At 35.7% G+C, this 24,033-nt stretch overlaps 1 protein-coding gene across 2 annotated transcripts in view; it reads left to right on the top strand.

Moving 5' to 3' along the window:
- Positions 1-24,033, top strand: part of LOC144432563 (dystrophin-like) — a 292,959-nt gene that overhangs the window by 112,062 nt on the left and 156,864 nt on the right. For both annotated transcript variants that reach the window (XM_078120804.1, XM_078120805.1), the window contains exons 4-11: positions 6,936-7,013; positions 8,811-8,903; positions 14,080-14,174; positions 14,846-14,926; positions 15,389-15,504; positions 16,822-16,958; positions 18,069-18,197; positions 23,509-23,658. In XM_078120804.1, coding sequence (XP_077976930.1) covers positions 6,936-7,013; positions 8,811-8,903; positions 14,080-14,174; positions 14,846-14,926; positions 15,389-15,504; positions 16,822-16,958; positions 18,069-18,197; positions 23,509-23,658 — 879 coding nt within the window. The remainder of the gene's footprint in view (positions 1-6,935; positions 7,014-8,810; positions 8,904-14,079; positions 14,175-14,845; positions 14,927-15,388; positions 15,505-16,821; positions 16,959-18,068; positions 18,198-23,508; positions 23,659-24,033) is intronic.

The raw sequence follows: 24,033 nt of genomic DNA, 5'->3' as shown, positions 1-24,033 counted from the left end.
GGTCAGTAACATCTTTCGTAAAATTCGTGGCATGTCATTATCTGGAATTTCATGTAACAACACGAGGAGGAGAAGATTTCTCTTCTGTTGAAATAAATGATCTTGAGCCATTCTCATCTCAAAATAACACCACTCACTTTGTGCAAAGCCAGGTGACAGTATCAACATAGTTTTGTGACTAGTCTCTATACTTTCAAGAATGTTGTCAAAAATATCGATACCTGGCATAAAATCACGTTCATGTAAACAGAGTTTGAAATTAGGTGGATCAATATTTTCTAAATGAGGAAGTAATTGCTGCATGACCCAATCTCTGTCATTTTCATTGTAACAAACAAATGCATCATATCTGATATTCAATGGCTCTTCCTCATCATTGACTTGGAGTTGATAACCACCTCGCTTTAGTTTGATGAGGAAACAACCATAGCGTATATACCAACGAAAGTGAACACAAAGTCCTATACAAATTGCTGAAAAGGCAAAAATACAAGTAACAGGTACTGCAATCATAAATGCTAGATTACATTCCCATCCAAAGGTCATAGTTAACACAGACTTTCCAATCATATTGTACGGCTCTACACATTTGATATCAGATGGTTGAACTTTAACCTTTCTGTCAGTTTTCATCCATTCTACAAAATCCTTCATCTTACATTTTGAGCAGTCCACATGGTTGTTCTCAAATATAAAAGTTGTCAAATTATGTAAATTACTCAGAGTTTGTGTATTAATTTCACTGATTTGTGTGTCCACAATTGTCAGTTTTTCCAATTGAGAAAATGTTGGCAGCAGGTCCACAATGAATTTATTTGTCAAGTCTTGTATACCAGTCAGAGACAGTTCTTTTACATTTGGGAATAACTTTATGAACTCAAACATATTGACTGCCTTTGGAAAATTGTCTCTGAATTGAGTTCGAAAATGAACATTCATGAGTGTTAATGATTTCAAAGAAGGAACTGAATTGCTTTGAATAGAAAAAAGACATATGTTCTCAATACTTAAAGTTTCCAAACTTGACATATCAACTTTTGTTACAAAACTGTTACAAGAATCAACCTCTCTGAAACTATCTAAGAAAAAGTGTTTAAGTGACGGAATTTCTAAACGAAATTCCCAAATATTAGTGATAGTCATCTTAAGTGTCGCCAGATTTAAAAGTTTCTGCCAATAAATTTCAAGACTGTATTGTGGAGTGTCCACTTTATTGCCTTTAATATTAAGTGACTCCAATGAAATCAATTCAGAGAATAAAGTGTAATCCAGGACTTCTAAACTATTATAAGACAAATCTAGTATTTTTAGTTTACTCAATGAAGAGAATGCTTCAGAGTAAATGTGAGTTATACTGTTGTAGGACATATCCAACTCTATCAGAGAAGTCATGAAAGCATTAGAAGGAATTTCACCTTTTAAGTTATTGTGGTCCAGATGCAAATATTGTAAAGTGGTGAGTTTTTGTAAATTTTCTAATAGTTCTTGCATTGTGTAGGCTCCTTTAAAGGTATTCCTCTGAATTTTTAATGTTGTCAGAGATGTCAAATCATTAAACACTCCAACTGAAATGTCATAGCGGTTATTGTCTTGTAGTTTCAAAGTTGTCAAATTTTGTAATCCATTGAACATTTGTACTGAAAGTTCAGATTGGGGAGCATACCGAAGTAATTCCAAAGTTTTCAAATGTGGCAGCCATTGGAAAACTCCAGCAGTCAACTTGGTTTCTTCAACATACATATTTTGTATAAACAGTTCTTCTAATTGTGATTTTCTCAAACCTTTAAAAGTAGTACTTGTGATCTGTAGTTGTAGTGATATAGATATCCGTCCCAATCCCAGAGTTTTGATATGAGAATACTCAAGCTCATACAGTAACTTCTCCAGACATTCACCATTGATTGGATTATCAATCAGGGTCAGCCTTGTAGCTCTAACTGCATTAAATGTACCATTAATTGGACATTTCAAATTATTGTATGATAAATCCAACTTCTGCAGTTGGACATCCCCAAAAGTTGTACTCTTTACATTTGAATCAATGATGCTGCCACCATTAAGAATAACTGCCTCCAGTTTTGGAAAGTTTCGTAGATCAATGCCACCACATTTACTGTCATATGTGAAGTACATGACATATGAAAAATGAAATATTTCAATATCTCTCAAAGGTTTGAGTAATTGACCTGGAAAACAGACAAAGGAGTTCTGACTCAAATCTAATACTCTAAGTTTCTTCAGGTCTTTAAATGCATCATCTGCCAGATTAAGTTCACTTATGTTATTTACATTGAGATGTAACTTTTGCAAGTTTACAAGTCCTTTAAAGGCAGAAATTGACAGCATTTTAATGTCATTATAACTCAGGTCAAGTGTCACCAAGTCTTTCAGAGGAGTGAACACATAATCTTGAATGTTCTGTAAATTATTCATAGACATGTCCAAAATTTCTAGTTGAGAGACATCGCTGAAAGCATAAGCTTCGATATAAGAAATTTCATTGGCTGACATGTCCAGTACTTTGAGTTGATGAAGTCCTTGTAGAGACTTAGAATTGAGAGTTACTATTTGATTGAGTTTAAGATCAAGGTGCTGTAGTTTGCCAACAGCTGCCAAACTACCTGGTGGTAAAGATAAGATCTTATTACCATTCAAGTCAAGATGTGTAGCAAAGGATGGTAAATTCCCAGGAATTCTATCCAATTCAGTATCACTGCAGTCAACATAAGACTGGTTGTACACCTTACATGTACATACTGTATTTGAGATGACCACACGAATGTCGATAATCAGAAGTAAGCTTCCCAGTAGGAGAACTGTGTAGTATGTCATCCACATCTTGTCAAGTTGGTTATTTTAGCACCAAACAGGATCACTAACTAGAGGATTGTTCTTTCAGATTGTGTATCCCAAGTTTACCTGGCATAATAGTCCAGAACTGTATAACTAGACAAATCCTGCAATGAACTGAACAGAACCTGCATGGGTTTTTTCACCATGTGAAACTACAAATGTATGATGTCATTGTGTATTCATATCATACATGTATGACTTGTAACAATGGCTAAGAAACTACTTTCAGTTTGATTGACCTTTTGCTATTTTACAGCTGTACATGTATATAGGATTGAAATATTGGATATTGACCTTCATTGTCTTTACTTCCTGGTATAAGTGAAATGAAACTGTTGGTAAATGTAGGCATTATTGTGTGTGTGTTTTTACAATGATCTTATCATAAAAGATCAATGACTTGTCACAAAGTTGTGTACTGTTCATGTACCCAAACTATAGATACATGTATCTTCGACATAACTAATTATTTTACATTGAAAAGAAAGCAAAGTTTGGTCTTCAGTTATTACACCAAGACAAGTTGTATAAGCAGTCTAGGATGGTTACTCTTTGAGTAAGATTTCTTAAGGATCAATCTGTTCCTGAATTTTAAGTTTTTGGAGCAATATGCTTCTAAAATTTAAAACTTAGCAGCAAAGTAAAATAATTTTAATCAAACTTTAAGGTAACCCCGATCTAAAAACTTGGTGATCCAAATGAATTTAGGTTACCCTGTGGTCAATAGAGAAACTTGCTGAAAAGTAGTTAATTTTAACACAGCTTGAGACAGGCTAAGGGATACAGTTGATAGAAGATTGTAGTACAATGTAGGTAGTTTTAGCACAGCTTGAGACAGGCTAAGGGATACAGTTGATAGAAGATTGTAGTACAATGTAGGTAGTTTTAGCACAGCTTGAGACAGGCTAAGGGATACAGTTGATAGAAGATTGTAGTACAATGTAGGTAGTTTTAGCACAGCTTGAGACAAGCTAAGGGATACAGTTGATAGAAGATTGTAGTACAATGTAGGTAGTTTTAGCACAGCTTGAGACAAGCTAAGGGATACAGTTGATAGAAGATTGTAGTACAATGTAGGTAGTTTTAGCACAGCTTGAGACAGGCTAAGGGATACAGTAGATAGAAGATTGTAGTACAATGTAGGTAGTTTTAGCACAGCTTGAGACAGGCTAAGGGATACAGTTGATAGAAGATTGTAGTACAATGTAGGTAGTTTTAGCACAGCTTGAGACAGGCTAAGGGATACAGTTGATAGAAGATTGTAGTACAATGTAGGTAGTTTTAGCACAGCTTGAGACAGGCTAAGGGATACAGTTGATAGAAGATTGTAGTACAATGTAGGTAGTTTTAGCACAGCTTGAGACAGGCTAAGGGATACAGTTGATAGAAGATTGTAGTACAATGTAGGTAGTTTTAGCACAGCTTGAGACAGGCTAAGGGATACAGTTGATAGAAGATTGTAGTACAATGTAGGTAGTTTTAGCACAGCTTGAGACAGGCTAAGGGATACAGTTGATAGAAGATCATTGTAAAGAGGAGAGGACAGCATGGATTCTAATTTCTTGGTTTAAGTTACCAAACAGTCAGAATTGATGACATGTGGCACAGCAGTAAAGACTTCAACAACTTGATCTCAATTTCTGAATTTGTAATTGGTGCCAAGAAGTGTTCTCACTTTTGTCACCATTTTTAGCAAATGTTGATTCATAGCAAGTCACTGAAGTGACATAAAAATATCAAATTATAGTTATACACCCAGATATCTTAAAAATAGAGAGACAGGAATCGAAATTGATTGAATACAAAATGATCATATATCAGAGACATGTATTGGTTATTATAGTATACTGTATACAATATATTTATATACATAAAATGATGGCATACAACATGTGGTATGAAGTCATTAACTGACAGATTTGTTGTTGTTTGTATTCCTGTCATAACCAGTGGTTTATAGGAACACAAACTTTCTTTAAACATCTCAAGTAATTTCATTCTGAAAGGAACAACACATTGGAAAAATTTGTAAAAAAGTGGAATAATTTTGATCTGTAACGTTTGGTTCTTTTTTAAAAATGAACTTGGAGCTTTTTTCCTTCTGCTGGTAAATGTATTGATTTTGCAATAAAAACATGCTAAAAAATAAAACTTTCTTTCAGTCTAGATGTAAAGTCCTAAACGAGACTAAATTCTTTCCAAACCTGGATGTGAAAGGACAACCCTGAAACTATTTCAAACTAGAAATATATACCAATATATCATTATAACATATGTGAAGCTGTGATCAAAGCCATCATGTCGGCATAATGTAAAAGATGACCCTGAATTTTGCTAAGTTTACAAGGATGGCATACTGACCTGAAGTGTGGAAAACTTTTGAACTCATAATACTTAAATTTACTTTCAATTTGTTGGCTGTAAAGTATATGATGGATTGAAATACCAGGACACAGTATGGTCAACTATAAATACACACTGTGTTTACTTGAAACTGTCAACTTTAATATTTTTATGGGAATAACAACATGGCCTGACTGTGCATCTGTGATTTTGCTAAAATGAGTGGGAAACTCGGGTATTTACCACCTTAAAAAACAACTGCTGCATGATACAGAACTGACTGAATTTCAGAGCATACTCTTAGAAATGTTACAAATGAAATTATGTTGTTGACTTCGATGTCTCACTTATCTGACTTGAATATAGGAATAGCAAGAGAGCCAAAAATAAATTTCCATTTCCAGTTGAATTTCTTAAATGTGATAATATTTGTAGGAAAATAATATGCTATTATTTCTAAAGTTTTTGTAATGTAAGATGGAGATAATGTAAAAAGTTTGCAATCGTATGTAGTGTTTTTGTGTGAAGGTTCTCCACTCCTTTTAAGAAACGTTATTTTGCATGGAAGTTGTTCTCTCTGTTTTCCAAATCTGCATGTTTACATTGCTGCAATGAATAAAGGATATACATTACCCTGGTGCCATTTCATCGGGTTGTTTGCTTTCTTTGCACATCATCCCCCCTTGCTTACAGAAAACTTGTACTGTCTACGTACTTTGGGTTTTTCCATATCGTTATGGTATTCACAGTTTATACTGTAACTCTACAGTATAACATACATCTCATGCTACTTTTGTTTTAAGAATCATTCATAAGAAAGAAAACGTACATTTGTACCATTTGAAAAGTTTCAATGAGTCCTTTATATTATAGCCATCAGATTCTAAGATGCTATCTGTGGCATGGTGATTCAATACCATGTTAGTGTCTACAGACTAAGTATAACCATCATGGCTCATTGACTGTGACAGATCTTTGAATGTGTACAAAATACATTCATGTTTCACATTATAATGTATAGAATTAAAGTCGTAAAAGGTATAAACTTGTCATAAATTGATGGCAATGCTGTAGTTATCCAATAGAGGGATTCAAGTAAACGTCTCCTGTGGTAGATCCATACAGAAACCTAGATTAGACAGTTGGTACCATTTATACCAGTGTGCAAGTTTTACAATATGAAAAGTTTGCCAGGATAATTCATCTGTACCATATTAGCTTAGCTAATAATAGAATACCAGAATAGCTGCTACTCTGTTACTTTGTAAGTCTACCACTTGATGCAGAAGGTTTCTCTCTTGTGAACTAACAGTAAAACAGTGGAAGAGATCATGTCTATAACAGATTCCCATGGAAACACTTAATATAAGGAAGATACATGCATTTACAAGGTCATTGCTATCAACAGTTCAACAAGTCATATCAATCTATGGCCTTGGTAATGTACTGTATCCATATGAACTGAGTACCAATTATGAAGAGTAGAGTGCTACAGACATTAAAAGGCCATAAACATCTAATCAAGCCTGAAAAAACAGTGACTATTAATTTCAAGGCTAATTGAAGCCCTTGAGTTTGTGAAGTCTATGACCTAGATATGCATCCTGGTGTTATCTGATACTCTTTAGTGTTAAGATGTGAGGTTGTCATGCCAACTGATGAGGTAATCTGGCAGCCATTACATACTTGGCTTGACCCACTGTGTCTTAACCGTAATCTATGTTTTTAACATTTTACAGAAACGAGAGAAGGGGCGTATGCGTCTACATCACCTCAATAATGTTAACAAAGCTCTGCAAGTTTTAGAACAGGAAAACGTGAGTATTTGATTTTGATTTTAAGAGATTGTCCTTGATGTGTGAATGCATCGTCTGTTGTATATCTATGTGACTTATTTCGAGTACATGCACATATCCCAAATTTTATGATCCAGAAAGACAACTTTGGGGATGGTTTGCACATTTAAGTACGGTGTATAAACTTGATTATAGGAATGAACATGTGCAATTGGTATCACTGTATGTGATATGCACATGTCAGCCTCTAAGTGCAAACAAAAAAATGCACATAGTACGATACATGTGTAGAATCCTTAGCTCTATGCTTTCCAAATTCAATGGAAAAAAATTATTTTTGCATTGTAATTGAAAATTTGGGTGAATTTTTTTTGGGAAGAAACATTCAACAATTGAGAAAATATAGAAAGAATATTTAAGTTACAATGTACTGAATTTTGCATCTTGAAATTCAAAAACATTAATAAGTGCATCGTGCAGTTGTGTAAGAAATGAACACACATGTACATCTCAAATGTAATACATTATACAGTGAGATTCAAATACCATCCACAGATTATAGACAATCTGTTTAACAAAAAAATGAGACCCGAATACAAGATCTACTATAATCACTATTCTGCATATCAGTGGGAGACCTTCACTTATCACCTCAGATAAACTCAGTTCAGTCATAATGACCCCACATGACATTTATCAATCACTGGTTTACCTCCCAGTAAAATATCACCTGAAAACACCCAGTACAAATGCTCTCATTTGCCATTATCTTCTGACCTTTCGATCTTGCAGTATAAAATGCAATCGCTTTGTCTGAAATGTAAAACCTTGAAGAGTATTTTACAAAAGCCTGGCTTGGAAATTTATGACTGTTTACTCTTTACAAGTATTACTATAGTCAGCCATCTTTGAAGTTTGTTGATATGCAATGCATTGTGGGTATTTACTTGACCTTTGGTCAAAGGTCACCACTTTGACCTGCTTTGTACAAAGGGCAGAAAGCTGCTGTTTTCCAGGGTGGAAATAAGTAGTGTTATTCCTTGAATACTGCAGTGTTTTCATGCAATTTATGAGTTCAGTAATGGAAGGTTTGTAATTATGTCTGTGCAGTCTGTAGTGCTTGAGTATTACAAGGTTTGCATGTGTATATAATGTTTGTGTTTCAAAAATTGGTTTATTGGGTTGTTTATAGCCAATGAAGTTCATGCCACAAATGTGCACAGTTTGACAAAGTTTAAGTAAGCAGTGAAGAAATCCTTTGAATGTAAATGCATAATTAGGCAATTTATATAAAATGATAGCTAAATGGTTTGTTTTTTTATATGCATGTATTCCGTTGGTATTATGTGTGTACAATATTTGCCTGTCCCATATACTGGACTGTGTAATGAGAGGGATGTCACAGTCAGTATTTATAGCTGACTGTTATATATACTATATGTGACTGTGATGAGAAGAATTACGCTACCACAGTGAAAGTCAACAAAAAACCATATATCTACATTTTTGTAATAATTTTATGTAATGTAGAGCCATTGGCAGGATTTTATCATTATTGCATTCTTGAGTCATCATATATGTTTATACTTCGCTATAGTCATGTTTGTGGCATAGACTATTGCCACACCACTCACAACTCTATATTTCAGTCTCAGCAGAATTAGCTGGGGCTGTAATGACTTATTCATGAAAACTAATTCCATGCTTATGTTTTTTCCCCTTCAATCGTGGTCCCTGGTGGACTGTAAACTGTGTATATTTTGTTATCGCTGGTGTTTATTAATTTGCTATGTTTATTTCTTCACTTGCCACAAACAGATAAAATTAGTGAATATCAGTAGTAACGATATCGTAGACGGTAGTCCAAAGCTGACTCTAGGACTTGTCTGGAGTATTATTTTACACTGGCAGGTAAGTTACAACCCCTAGAAGTATGCAATGGAATCTTCTAATACATTTAACTATTGGACTTTTTAATTGGGTATGGGTAAGGTGGCTTAAAGTCTGAGGGACTTGTAGTAAATGAAATGAGTGTGCATGGTACTACTAACCAAGGGAATTAAGTACAGTGTTTTGATAAAATATTTAAACTCTGTAACAAAGGAGTTGAATTGTAATAAATTTATTATCTCATTTATTTTTTAAAATACCTTATGTTCTTTATAGCCGTTGATATTTGTTGAGATGTTCTTCCTTCGATGTACATCTGCAATATCGCTTTGGACATTACCATAGCAACAGATAGACATGACAGTTCAAAGTATTGTTATCATTTTTTGAAAATATCAAGTGTTATAATCCCTATTTCATAATAGACTGTATGTACAATGTATATATGTTTGATTTCATTGAGTGATATCTCCCAACAAGGCTTATATTAACAAAGAGAGGTCTTGGCCTCCTAGGGAAGCAGTAAAAAAATTGTGTTGAAACTGTCTGTGTTTACAACATGTATAACCTGTAATTAGACTCAGTACCAGCTGTGAACTAGTTGCAGATCAAGAAAGTTCATGTTTTGTCTTTTTGATAAACTTAGTATAGATACGCATATGTACATTTTGATTTTGTATTATTTTGAGTACAGCTGTTGTGTTTTGTATGAAAAAATCAACTACATGTATTTAGATATAGAAACCTGTCCCTGTGTATATATATCGTCATTTTCATGTTTGTTTTTACATAAGTATTTTTTCGCAATGAAAAGTTTTGAAAAGAAAGAGCTAAATATCTTTGCTATAGTTACAAATAGGCTTTAGAAATAAGGCTGATGTATAGAATGAAACAATGCTGACTGAAAATCAGATATTCCTTTTACAATATTTACATTTCACTAACATGCGATATTTATTGTGCTTGGTGGCTGGGCATGCATGGTGTCTTGTATGTATAGCCTATGGGGAAAAGTTTAAAAACCGTGTTGGTGGTGGTCTAGTCCTGCTATGCAATGTTTATGCATGTTGTGCCTGAATGGGACTATACTGAAAAAGGTGTAACACATTATCCCTAAGCTTCTATACAACAGACCATTTTAATGGACAGCGCCCTCTAGCAACAGGATACTATTATGTGGTGTAAACAGGTTAACATGTCTTATTGTTGTCAAGCTGACTACAACAAACTCTACAGTCATACCTTTTTCAAAGAAGGAGACTTTTGAGACATGTTCACTCTGTCTACTCCACTGTGTCATTGTACCACTAGAGGGCACTGTTCATTAAGAAGGGTTTATGTTGTGGCTGACTGAAATCAAAAGCGCTTTTCATGCAGGTACTCCATCACCGTGAGTTATTGCTTGTACAAACTGACACTAAAGTAAGTTTCTCGCATCTCGCATCTCATTTCATATTTATATATTCAACTGCTAGTTGTTGTGCTGTTCATTACCCAGTGTATGCTTGTAGATGTTTTGATACTTCAGCTTTTGACCTTTGACCTTTGACATTTGCATAGCATTCATAATGGGGATACTGTAACTCTTTGATGTAGTTCATTACTAAGGTCAAAGCATAATATGAGTTTTATCATCATTTTTAGTCAAACTAGTAGAAACAGTCGATACTTTCAACTTGTAAAATACCCTCTTGTATTTTAATTTGTAGTATCATTATCGTTGCAAGAAAAATATTTCTACTAGTTCACTTTCTGTAGTGAAAAGAGAGTGGTGCTCAGATATGTTAATACCTTTAAAGATGGCACTGTCTTTTCAGAGCGGACTGGACAGAATTTCAGATTTAACCCTGCAGAGCATTTAACATAAGCTATGCCTTGATAATATTAGAATGAGTAATCATTGAGTTCTGCATATGTTATCTGATGTGTAGCATAAAATAACGTATATTTGGGATTTGACCAAATGTGTCTGTCTGAAGTATGTATTATTTAAAAATGTCATCACATAGATAATTAAAACAGTGTCTTCAAATGTCATAGTTTAGTTTGATGAAGATGTAGAATATAAATCTGATGCTAAATAATGAATGAGGTGAGAGTAAAGTAGAGTGATTTATAGATGACATAAAATAAATGTTAGCACCTTTAGCTGTTTGGCAATCTCTGCATAAACACATCTTAATCAAGATATATGATCAGAAGAGGAAACAAGTGAACTATAGATTATTGTTGATGAGTTTTTGTTGTACATTACCAAAGTGACAAATTATAGGAAATACTTAGTGTTTTGAATTTATCCTTGTTTGACTTGAAGAACTTAGTATATATCATTAAAATGAACAACTTAGATTTAACTGCTTTGCTGTGTGCTTGGGGAGGAAGGAACAGGTAGGGGTAGACCAACTGTACTAACTTTGGGTCTCCTGGGAAGTTGGACAGGCAGTTATGTCCAGGGGGGGGGGGGGGGGTGGTAAGCCAGTTGTATTTTTAATACTTACTTTGGGTATCATTTTGGGAGGGAGAACAGCAGGGATACTGGTTTATGACCTCGGGAGGTGAACAAGAAGGTGGAGACCAATATTTTACTGACTTTGGGTATCATTTTGGGAGGGGGAACAGGCAGGAGTATTGAGCTACATTTGTATGCCCTTGGGAGGAGAAGGAGGAGGTGGAGACAAATTGTAGTAACTTGGGGTATCCTTGGTGGAGGGAGAACTGAGAGGGGTACTGAATATGCCCTTGTCACGTACTCATAATGAACAGCTATGTGGATCACTAACAATAGTGTATATTATAGCATGAAGATTACTAGCTATAGTATTGTGATGTTACTTTACATATCTCTAGTTTCCACTGCCATCCTTGACATTTGTATTTTTTGCTATTTTTTGTCGCCATAGTAACTAGTTCTTTGTAGATAATCCATATTTATGTGTACCCTATTCTACATGTTTTCATTCAAACTTCCTGAATTTTTCCCACATGTCAATAGAATGATATAAAGTATGGACATCCTATTGTATCATAGCATTGATTATAAATGTTTAGTAGTTGTATCTATTCAGTGTGTCTTAACTTTTATACTATTACTAGATGTATTTTCATTCAATATTTATATAATTTGTGGTTGCTAACTGAGGCTTACATTTGTATCATAAATCTCAATGTTGTGATTGATGAATTATATTTTTTATTCGGTAAATTAGATTTGCATTAATCAACTTCTTTTCATAATGCACAAATGTTATGCTTATTTACCATATATTTCATATATGACTGAATGGTGTCATTTCTAGAATACGAAAGTGATTTGATGTGTGAAATGTGTGTTATTAAATATTGCAACACATGACCTAGTCTGAAATGTTCATCCGTTGTTCTGCAGCTTATGTAATCACTCACTACCCCTCGTCTGAACGCACCAAAATTATCGCAGAACCAAATTCTTGTTCGAACAAATCACAGTGAGAGATTGAATTTATATAAGTGAAAGGAACGCCTGAATCTTTCATGCTACACATGGCCTGCCATACATTGTACATGTAGCTAACAGGCAGTTAGTCATTATTGAGATGTAGTCATGTGTATGTTGTTTTGGTACATCATGTACAATCTATTTCACAATACCTTGCAGCTTTTTGCTTGATACAACCATGCAGAAACCAACAAGAAACTGCATATGCCACACTTCAATAGCAAGATTGTATTTTTTGCTACATTTTAGTCAAAATGAAATAAACCAGTTAAATATATTTCAACTCTATGCAGACATTTGTTTTTCTTAGTATCAAACACCCGATGAAGGGTGCATAAAATGTCCGTTGCGGTGTTCATTTCATGTCTGTATGGTGGCATGTGTAGTTCATTTCACTCAGACAATATGTAGCAAGAAACTGTACTCATTCAATATAACTATCATGAAGTGTAGCATGTCCAGTGGATCAACAAATTTAATGTAAAATATGGCCTCACTCAGTGTGATTAATACATGTTAGTTCACTGTAGTACTGTATTGTTGCTAAGGCTTGGTAACCCTGGAAACAGATGAAATCTAGTAAAACTTACACCGATTTCATGCATATTACGAAAGTTTTAGTGCTGAATTGAAACATTTCAGTAAAGGCCATAGATCTTGGAGCAATCTGCTCCATGATCTATGTGTATGGCACATACACTAAGACAATATATAGACATGTATTGTTTGTACTCAAGCTAGGGGGTCAAGTGTGAGGATAGGAGTGAATTAGACCCCCTAAGATAATCATGACATGACTTAAGCTGCCAAATTTTGATAAGTTTTTGGTCATATTCTCAGATAAGTGTATCTCATGTTAGTTTCTTACAGCACTGATGTACTTCCTTGATTTAAATATGTTAATTAAATCTACATTTTCAGTGTGTTCCAACTGTATATATTGATATACCACAAAATTCTCATCCTAGCAGAGAAACAAATTATTTTTGACAACAAAATTTAAGATCGACTTATACACAGGTTGTAACACACACACACACACACACACACTGTTCAAAGTTTTTAGCATTGAGCTTTTGATCTGTCTTGGTTGATGATCCTCATCAGAATGCTAAATAGTGGTTAGCTGTAACTATGGAATATGACATTCTGATTAGGATTGTCAACCAAGACAGATTGAAAGCGCAATAATATAAAAACTTTGAACTGTGTGTGTGTTACAACCTGTGTAAGTCATTTGATCTATCAAGCTGATGAACATTTTTAGCCACAATTTTAAGTTTGTATTTTATCATTAAGTTACTAATAAGTGTTTTGCGAAGGAACGAGTGTTTTTGCTTTGTAAGAATAATTCATGACTCAACCCCTCAAAAATAAACTGCGATACTTCAATTTTAAATCATAAGATAAAATGCCAACTGGATCAAATACAACCACCAAATTGAACAAGTCAATGCTTTTACCTTTACTTGTGTACAGTGAAATATTGTGAAGTTGATCCTCTCTGGAAACCACAAATATACAGGAGTATGTTGTAATACAAACTTTTTAATCTTCTATTTTATAACGTTTTTAATCTTTTAGTTTACAAAGTTTTTCTGTATCTAATTGTGCAATGTGTAGTACATAGTTTTAAGAAGTAGGATTGTGATCTAGAATTTTTTCAACACTTGATATTTTTTAGTTTATGAAAATTAAATTGTTCAATGTCTAATTACACAGGTACAAGGAGTTCTTAAAAACATTATGGAGGAAGATCTTCAACAAACAAATTTAGAGAAAACATTACTTGGCTGGTGTAGACAGTCTACACATGGGTAAGGTGTATTCAACATTATGATTAAAGTAACATTGTAAACATATTCCCCAATATTGTTCTTTGTTCAGCCAATAAAAATATGGGTGAGCTAAGGGGCCTTGTCACTACGAGTCAAGAGATAAGTACAGACTGACAACCCTTCGGTCACTAGCATTTTTTGGGCTGATTGAAGACAAATATTGGGGAACAAAAAAAATGGGCAAAAGTATGAATGTTTTGGATATTTTGACTCAGCAGATCCAGTGACGTAGATACAAATTGTCATGATATTGAAAACCAGGGTATAACATCCATATTTTTTTTCAAATGCTTCCAACCTGTGTGTGTGTGTGTGTGTGTGTGTGTGTGTGTGTGTGTGTGTGTGTGTGTGTGTGTGTGTGTGTGTGTGTGTGTGTGTGTGTGTGTCTGTGGTGTGTGTGTGTTATGTGTGCATGTGTGTGTGTGTGTGTGTGTGTGTGTGTGTGTGTGTGTGTGTGTGTGTGTGTAAAATAATTGTAGTTTTTAAGCTGTATGCATTTAGGCAGATTTCATTTATTACAACTTGGATAATAAGTACTGTTAGTGTAGTTACAGTGATATCACTACAAAAAAATCCAAAAATAAACTGAATTTATGAACTTGATTATTTATGAATGCAAAGTGTTAATTTGTCATATTTTTTTCTTTCAGATATATGAATGTAGAAGTTAGAAATTTTACAACTAGCTGGCGTGATGGCCTTGCATTCAATGCTCTCATACACAAATTCAGGTAAGGATGGCTTTGCATTCAACCTATTTACCACCCTTAACAAAGCACTGGTTGTGAACTGTGGTTAAATGACAGAGGAAAGCAGGTAGATTTTACCAGCATACTGACCCTTAACAAAAAACACTGACAGTAAACCGGTAAAAATGACATTGGAACTCTGGTAGATTTACCTGTGTATTAGCCTTAGCAAAAAAACACTGTTAACTGTTAACATGAAAGTCTTCTCTTAGAATTTTCAGAAAAAGTGAGTTAGGTATTACTTCCAGTACAGACAGTTGTTTTGTCAGCATGAAATTCTCTTTCAGGTCATATATTATTTTATTATCTGGACATGAATTTTTCAGCATTCAGTCGTCAATGACATACAGATCAATAAAAGATATATTATTACATCTTTAAAAAATGTTATGTTGTTCATAAATTATATGACATGTACATTGATTTGTGTTTTCATAATTTCAGACCTGATTTATTCAGATATGAAGACATATTGGCAATGAATGCCGATGATAGACTGGCACATGCTTTCAGGGTAGCTTTAGATACATTGGGTATTGACAAACTGTTAGACCCAGAAGGTGAGAATGTGACCTTTGACCTGCACTATTGCATGATGGGTTAATCTATACACCCATGGCTTTGTAGTTTGATATGACATGATTGTAGGGGTCATCAGGGTAACCAGGGTAACCAGCCTGAGGACGTAGAATGTAACTATATAAGATGATGTGTCAATTTCTAAGTCAGAAACAGTTAAAATAATCCTTTTATTTACAACCTTGTAATAGAAGGCCTGGAGTCTTTCATTTGACAAAGTGTTTAATAGTCAGTTAACTATTTTCTTGTAGTTTAACTTGAGAATATTACTTATGAATATATGATGTTGATAATAACTTGATGACACACTGACCCGGGATTAAAAATTTACCTTTTAATGAAATGAGGACTAAAATGACACTTCTATCGTGTTTATTATTTACAAATCTTTAAAACTACAAACTGTACATTTTTTGCTCATCAAAGACAACTCGGACATACATTGTATGTAGGTCTATACTAAGTTAGTCTTTTTGTGATTTCTTATCAAGTTGAAGTGTTTTTTTTGACAAGCTAGTATGACTTGGTGTAATACAAGTATTGGATATAAATTACATATTATTCCCCAATATTTTTCTTCGTTCAGCCAAGGAAAATATGAGTGACCTAAGGGACCCTATTGATGACTCGTAGTGACAACCCTTAGGTCACAAGTATTTTCCGGCTGAATGAAGAAAAATACTGGAGAATAACATCATTATACCAGTGCCAGTTCTATCAAAGAAAAATCAGGGAAAGTATAATAAATGGCAGTGTTGAACGTTTTTGACTCATATTTCAAACAAAGCAGAACCATGTGATGTAGAATGACCAGGGTATATATTCTATATTTTATGCTAAACTTGGCTCGTGCCATGTGATGTAGAATGACCAGAGTATATATTCCATATTTTTTGTTAAACTTGGCTCCTGCATAGTATAATGTAGTATATTTATGCAGTGTTTGTATGTAGCAGTCTTCATCAATTACTACAGCCTTACACAGTTTGCAAACAAATCAGACTAAAGAGCACCGTATGCTGTAATGCCAGGAAAACAGTAACATGCCATTATATAAATATGTTTGCTGTTAGTATGGAAATTATTCAATATAGTGTGATATACAATTGTATTAAAACGTAGACTAGAAGTGTTTATAGAAATAGATTATTTAATGTTGGACCTATGCTGTAGATTTGTGATTACAAATATGATGCCCACCAAGAATATTTTATATTTCAGTGTATATATATTCACAGTATGCCCATGTGTCAGAACATATATTGACCAATCACAATGCTTCTTTGCCCCTTCACCAGATGTAAACTGTGAGCAGCCTGACAAGAAATCTGTCATGATGTACCTGATGTGTTTCTTCCAAGTTTTGCCACATCAGAAAGTACCAGTGGAAGAAGTACCGGTACCAGAACCAACTGCCAGCCCAGTCCAATTAGAAGTAAGGTCAAAGCTCACAATTTGTGAAAAATTCCAAACTGATGTTGCAATTCATTTTTTGTGATAATGCTAAATTCTGTGCTCAATATTTTCTTGATTGCAACGAGTGTATAATTTAAATAACAATTTCATGAAAGGAAATGAAGAATTTATTATTCATTGAAACGGTGAATAGAGAATTGACATGAACTATAAAATGAAATTAGAAATCACAAGAAACTCAATTATTCCATTCATTGTGCAGTTGGGGTGAAAATAAATGAAATTAAGGCAAATTAGGGGAATGGAATTGTGGATTATCATCAGACTCACTACATGGCCACATCTGTTTAACAATTCATTATTTCCAAAATAACCAAATTCATCTCAATCTTTATGTTTTGTTGTGTCTGAGTGTTCATCATGTTAACATTTTCAGTAATGGAGATTTGTCGTCTGCTACTACCTAAATCATTATGTGAAGGATGTTTGTTAAAATGTTCATGTTGTTAGCAATTTTGTAATAGGCATGTGTCATTCTGCTTGTAGACAAATATTGTGAAGTATGTATGTTAAAGTGTTCCTGTCGTTAGCCATTTCATAATGGACGTGTATCGTCTGCTTGTAGATTCTACACACATCTTGATTTGAAGTAGTATGTAAAAGCCTTCTACATTACACTTTACATGCTATTATCCTAATACATACAGTCACACAGTCCTAGTAGATCTCCTCACCTGATATTCCCATCTCATTTCATACCAATATCTTAAAGAAAATTCGATTTTTTTTACATCAAACAGAAATTTCACAACATTAGAAATATGCTACTGTAAATTTTGTGAATAATTCTTGAAAAATTCCCAGAAAAATTGTTAATTTTTAACTATTTTTTTTGGCGGGAAAATGAAAGTGAACGACCTAGTTATTTAGTCTATTCATTGCTATGACTCATCCTTCTTAGTCATTCATGAATCACTACCAAATTACCTTTCACCTTGTTTGAATACAGGAATTACCATGCAATATACATATAATTAACATATCATTAACATATCATTATCCATCTGTCGTCTCTTTGTCTCTCTTCCCTGTCTGCCTCTCTTTCTTACACCTTGTGTGGCACCTTTAGAGTCCATCTTCACCTCAAACTCTAGCACAGCCATTACCTACATCAACCCAGGGAACAGAAACCATAACCAGTCAAGTCATATCCAGGAAAACACTCGTTTCGACGAGTTTTAGCATTGCTCAACCACAGGTTTGTGAAGATAGAATTTTCTGGGGAATTCTTGAGGAGCTAGTTTTAATTATGCATGCCTTTACATGTGAATAGTGTATCAGTACAAGTGTAGATACTTAACTCTGGCTTAAGGTTATTCTGCATGGTGTGCTTAGAGCAAGAAATACAAATGTAATAACCCTTATTTGACAATTTTAATGATTTCAGAGTAAATTGTTTTTTTCAGTTTTGGTAAGATTTGTGAATATGACTTTTAATCATCTATTTCAGATGCATGTTGTGCTGTGTGAACCACATACTCTGAGTGTCTTAACCATGTTTTATAATGTAGATTTTATCACATCCCAGGGGAGAATATGAATCTGAAAATAAGATACTAGATTCATGTTAGGTTATAAGAATGATTTACACATCATATTTAAGGCAATAATTTCTTAACTATTTGTTTAGCTTTTTAGCTTTATAATTTGCATACGTTAGTACGATAAATCTAAAGATGTATTGATCTGGGCTTTATTCACAATTCTCAAAGACTTGTCTTGTATTTGAGGGTGTTTGAAGATTGTAATAATGTTATTATAATTTGACACTAGTTCATACCAGCTATCAGTGGCCTATTTGTTCAATATATTATGCTGTTTACTCGGTGAATTTCACACAGACTAAAAATGTCTTAATATTCAGTAAATTAACTCACATCTAGATGTCATCAAATTGTAGGTTATTTTGACAGTTTCCTGTTTAAGAGATTTATAGGTTTTTTCCCTCAAGTGCAGAAGGTTTTCTTTTCTAACCAAAACGTGACTGAGTTGTCAATTTTCGAGTCTTACATTTGAAAAACATGTCCAGGTTAGAAAATTTGTTAATAGAATCAGGTTCCCATTTAAATTGTACAAAAGACAGATTTGTTAGTAATTTTATGTCAAGCCCCCTTTTTCGATCTGACACTAATGGCTTTCTTTATTTCAACAGTGAACCTATAATTTCCTGATAGTTTTTTTCAGACATGTTTTCTTTTTACAGACAGATTTCTTTAGAATGATCGTAACGCAAATAAGGAACATCCCAAATCATCTATTTGGTGACCTTTGACCTTGTATTGATACAGTTTGTAACAAATGCATACAGTTTGTGACATTGTTGCTAATATATGGTGTAAATAACTGAAAGGATTATATATATATATATAAGTACATCATATGACTAATCTCATAAAAGGATTACTGGGATCTCTATATCCAGTGTCAGCTTAAACCTAATGCATGTATATCTGTAGATTTTATCAAATGTATTGTTACCAAGGTGATATAAAGTAAATTCCTGTGTGATTGTATTTTGTTGCACATTTTAGATTTTCACTTCATGAGAAAGACTGCATTTACAACTATGTAGTCATTTACCATATCATACTCCTTGTCACTCTCCAAATGTACAATATATGGCCTAGTTACATGTATTTCCTGTATAATATGGCTTTGAATTCAGTTGTTATTTTGACCACAAAAGTATGAACTCTCTCCTTACTTTGCAAATGTAAGATACAAATTATTATATTGCAAGTGATTGTATGCCAAATAAGGTTTATGAAAATAACCACCTGCATTTATGAATACACATCTTATATTTGTACAATTTAACAGATTTGGTATTCTTACCATACATGGATGGCAACACCTATATTTGTGCCTTACAGATTACTGTGTTTTTGAATTTATGTCTGTGGGTTTAACTAAAATTGCAATGAAAATAGTGACAATTGTAGAAAATATTGAAAACCCATGGGACCGAAATTTACACTATGAGAAATACTAATCATTTACTAAATTTATCAAAATAGTAATAAAAAGTGTTTAATACATAAAGGATTACTAAATATTTGTCAGGAAATACGTTTATCCTTATTTCAGACTATATTTATCAATGCAAATATACTTGACAATAAATCTAAAAAACATATAGACCATAATATAACATAGTGAAAGCAAATATGTAGTTTAGTAGATACATCAGACAGTAACATTTAGTTAGCCAGCAAAGGAGACACCATAAAGCTACTATAAATACACATTTGACATCAAGCTAAGGAGCTAGGGTTTAGGAATGATTAGGGTTGGGTTATGTAAACCCCCTAACCTTCTATACATTATGTCCAATGTATATCAAAACCACAGTACCTCCATCAATTATCTTTTAACCTTCTGTGCCCCTCTAACCATGGACTTATTCTGTCCCCCCTCTAACCATGGACTTGATCTGTGCCCTCTAACCATAGACTTGTTCTGTGCCCCTCTAACCATGGACTTATTCTGTCCCCCCTCTAACCATGGACTTATTCTGTGCCCCTCTAACCATAGACTTGTTCTGTCCCCTCTAACCATAGAATTGTTCTGTGCCCCTCTAACCATAGACTTGTTCTGTCCCCTCTAACCATGGACTTATTCTGTCCCCCCTCTAACCATGGACTTATTCTGTGCCCCTCTAACCATAGACTTGTTCTGTGCCCCTCTAACTATAGACTTATTCTGTGCCCCTCCAATCATAGACTTGTTCTGTGCCCCTCTAACCATAGACTTGTTCTGTCCCCTCTAACCATAGACTTGTTCTGTCCCCTCTAACTATAGACTTATTCTGTGCCCCTCTAACCATAGACTTGTTCTGTGCCCCTCTAACTATAGACTTGTTCTGTCCCCTCTAACCATAGACTTGTTCTGTCCCCTCTAACTATAGACTTGTTCTGTGCCCCTCTAACCATAGACTTGTTCTGTGCCCCTCTAACTATAGACTTGTTCTGTGACCCTCTAACTATAGACTTGTTCTGTGACCCTCTAACTATAGACTTGTTCTGTGCCCCTCTAACCATTGACTTGTTCTGTGCCCCTCTAACCATAGACTTGTTCTGTGCCCCTCTAACCATAGACTTGTTCTGTGCCCCTCTAACCATAGACTTGTTCTGTGCCCCTCTAACCATAGACTTGTTCTGTGCCCCTCTAACCATAGACTTATTCTGTGCCCCTCTAACCATAGACTTGATCTGTGCCCTCTAACTATAGACTTGTTCTGTGCCCCTCTAACCATAGACTTGTTCTGTCCCCTCTAACCATAGACTTGTTCTGTGCCCCTCTAACCATAGACTTGTTCTGTCCCCTCTAACCGTGGACTTATTCTGTCCCCCCTCTAACCATGGACTTATTCTGTGCCCCTCTAACCATAGACTTGTTCTGTCCCCTCTAACCATAGACTTATTCTGTGCCCCTCTAACTATAGACTTGTTCTGTCCCCTCTAACTATAGACTTGTTCTGTGCCCCTCTAACCATAGACTTATTCTGTGCCCCTCTAACCATAGACTTGTTCTGTGCCCCTCTAACTATAGACTTGTTCTGTGCCCCTCTAACCATAGACTTGTTCTGTGCCCCTCTAACCATAGACTTGTTCTGTGCCCCTCTAACTATAGACTTGTTCTGTGACCCTCTAACTATAGACTTGTTCTGTGCCCCTCTAACCATTGACTTGTTCTGTGCCCCTCTAACCATAGACTTGTTCTGTGCCCCTCTAACCATAGACTTGTTCTGTGCCCCTCTAACCATAGACTTGTTCTGTGCCCCTCTAACCATAGACTTGTTCTGTGCCCCTCTAACCATAGACTTATTCTGTGCCCCTCTAACCATAGACTTGTTCTGTGCCCCTCTAACCATAGACTTGTTCTGTGCCCCTCTAACCATTGACTTGTTCTGTGCCCCTCTAACCATAGACTTGTTCTGTCCCCTCTAACCATAGACTTGTTCTGTGCCCCTCCAATCATAGACTTGTTCTGTGCCCCTCTAACTATAGACTTGTTCTGTGACCCTCTAACCATAGACTTGTTCTGTCCCCTCCAATCATAGACTTGTTCTGTGCCCCTCTAACCATAGACTTGTTCTGTCCCCTCTAACCATAGACTTGTTCTGTGCCCCTCCAATCATAGACTTGTTCTGTGCCCCTCTAACTATAGACTTGTTCTGTGACCCTCCAATCATAGACTTGTTCTGTGCCCCTCTAACTATAGACTTGTTCTGTGCCCCTCTAACTATAGACTTGTTCTGTCCCCTCTAACCATAGACTTGTTCTGTGCCCCTCTAACCATAGACTTGTTCTGTGACCCTCTAACTATAGACTTGTTCTGTGCCCCTCTAACTATAGACTTGTTCTGTGACCCTCCAATCATAGACTTGTTCTGTGCCCCTCTAACTATAGACTTGTTCTGTGCCCCTCTAACTATAGACTTGTTCTGTCCCCTCTAACCATAGACTTGTTCTGTGCCCCTCTAACCATAGACTTGTTCTGTGACCCTCTAACTATAGACTTGTTCTGTGCCCCTCTAACCATAGACTTGTTCTGTCCCCTCTAACTATAGACTTGTTCTGTGCCCCTCTAACCATAGACTTGTTCTGTGCCCCTCTAACCATAGACTTATTCTGTGCCCCTCTAACTATAGACTTGTTCTGTCTCCTCTAACCATAGACTTGTTCTGTCCCCTCTAACTATAGACTTGTTCTGTCCCCTCTAACCATAGACTTGTTCTGTCCCCTCTAACTATAGACTTGTTCTGTGCCCCTCTAACCATAGACTTATTCTGTGCCCCTCTAACTATAGACTTATTCTGTGCCCCTCTAACTATAGACTTGTTCTGTCCCCTCTAACCATAGACTTGTTCTGTCCCCTCTAACTATAGACTTGTTCTGTGCCCCTCTAACCATAGACTTGTTCTGTGCCCCTCTAACCATAGACTTATTCTGTGCCCCTCTAACCATTGACTTGTTCTGTGCCCCTCTAACCATAGACTTGTTCTGTGCCCCTCTAACCATAGACTTATTCTGTGCCCCACTAACTATAGACTTGTTCTGTCCCCTCTAACCATAGACTTGTTCTGTCCCCTCTAACTATAGACTTGTTCTGTGCCCCTCTAACTATAGACTTATTCTGTGCCCCTCTAACCATAGACTTGTTCTGTGCCCCTCTAACTATGGACTTGTTCTGTGCCCCTCTAACCATAGACTTGTTCTGTCCCCTCTAACCATAGACTTGTTCTGTGCCCCTCTAACCATAGACTTGTTCTGTGCCCCTCTAACCATAGACTTGTTCTGTGCCCCTCTAACCATAGACTTGTTCTGTGCCCCTCTAACCATGGACTTGTTCAGTCCCCTCTAACCATAGACTTGTTCTGTGCCCCTCTAACCATGGACTTGTTCTGTGCCCCTCTAACCATAGACTTGTTCTGTGCCCCTCTAACCATAGACTTGTTCTGTGCCCCTCTAATCATGGACTTGTTCTCCCGTCATGTGTTGTTTTCAGGCTAGTGGAACACATCCAGATCTCCTAAGATATCAGACAGACTTGGAAACTGTCTTGACGTGGCTCCTTCAAGCCGAAGACACGCTGAAAGCTCAAGACTTTGTTTCTGATAACGTTGATAAAGTCAAAGAACAGTTCCATGCGCATGAGGTAAATGTCGTTCACTTTAACGTTAAGTTCAATGGATAATGTCTTCAGTGTGAATGGAACCTAAACTGTTAAAATTTGACATTGCATCACATGTACTTGCTATTATATCTAATATCAAAAAATCACCAGCTTGTAAGGTGTGTGGTAATTTCCTTTGATGGATGGGATGGGACGGGATGGGATGGGATGGGATGGGATGGGACGGGATGGGATGGGATGGGTGGGTGGGTGGGTGGGTGTGGGTGGGTGGGTGGGTGGGTGTGGGTGGAAGGGTGGGGTGGAAGGGTGGGTTGGTGGGTGTGGGTGGGTTGGTGGGGTGGAAGGGTGGGTTGGTGTGGGTGGGTTGGTGGGGTGGAAGGGTGGGCGAGTGGATGG

This window comes from Glandiceps talaboti, chromosome 3 (genome assembly GCF_964340395.1).
Source record: "Glandiceps talaboti chromosome 3, keGlaTala1.1, whole genome shotgun sequence".
Lineage (NCBI taxonomy): Eukaryota > Metazoa > Hemichordata > Enteropneusta > Spengelidae > Glandiceps > Glandiceps talaboti.
The sequence above is the reverse complement of the archived record's forward strand: the minus strand, read 5'-3'. Positions and strand labels throughout refer to the sequence as shown.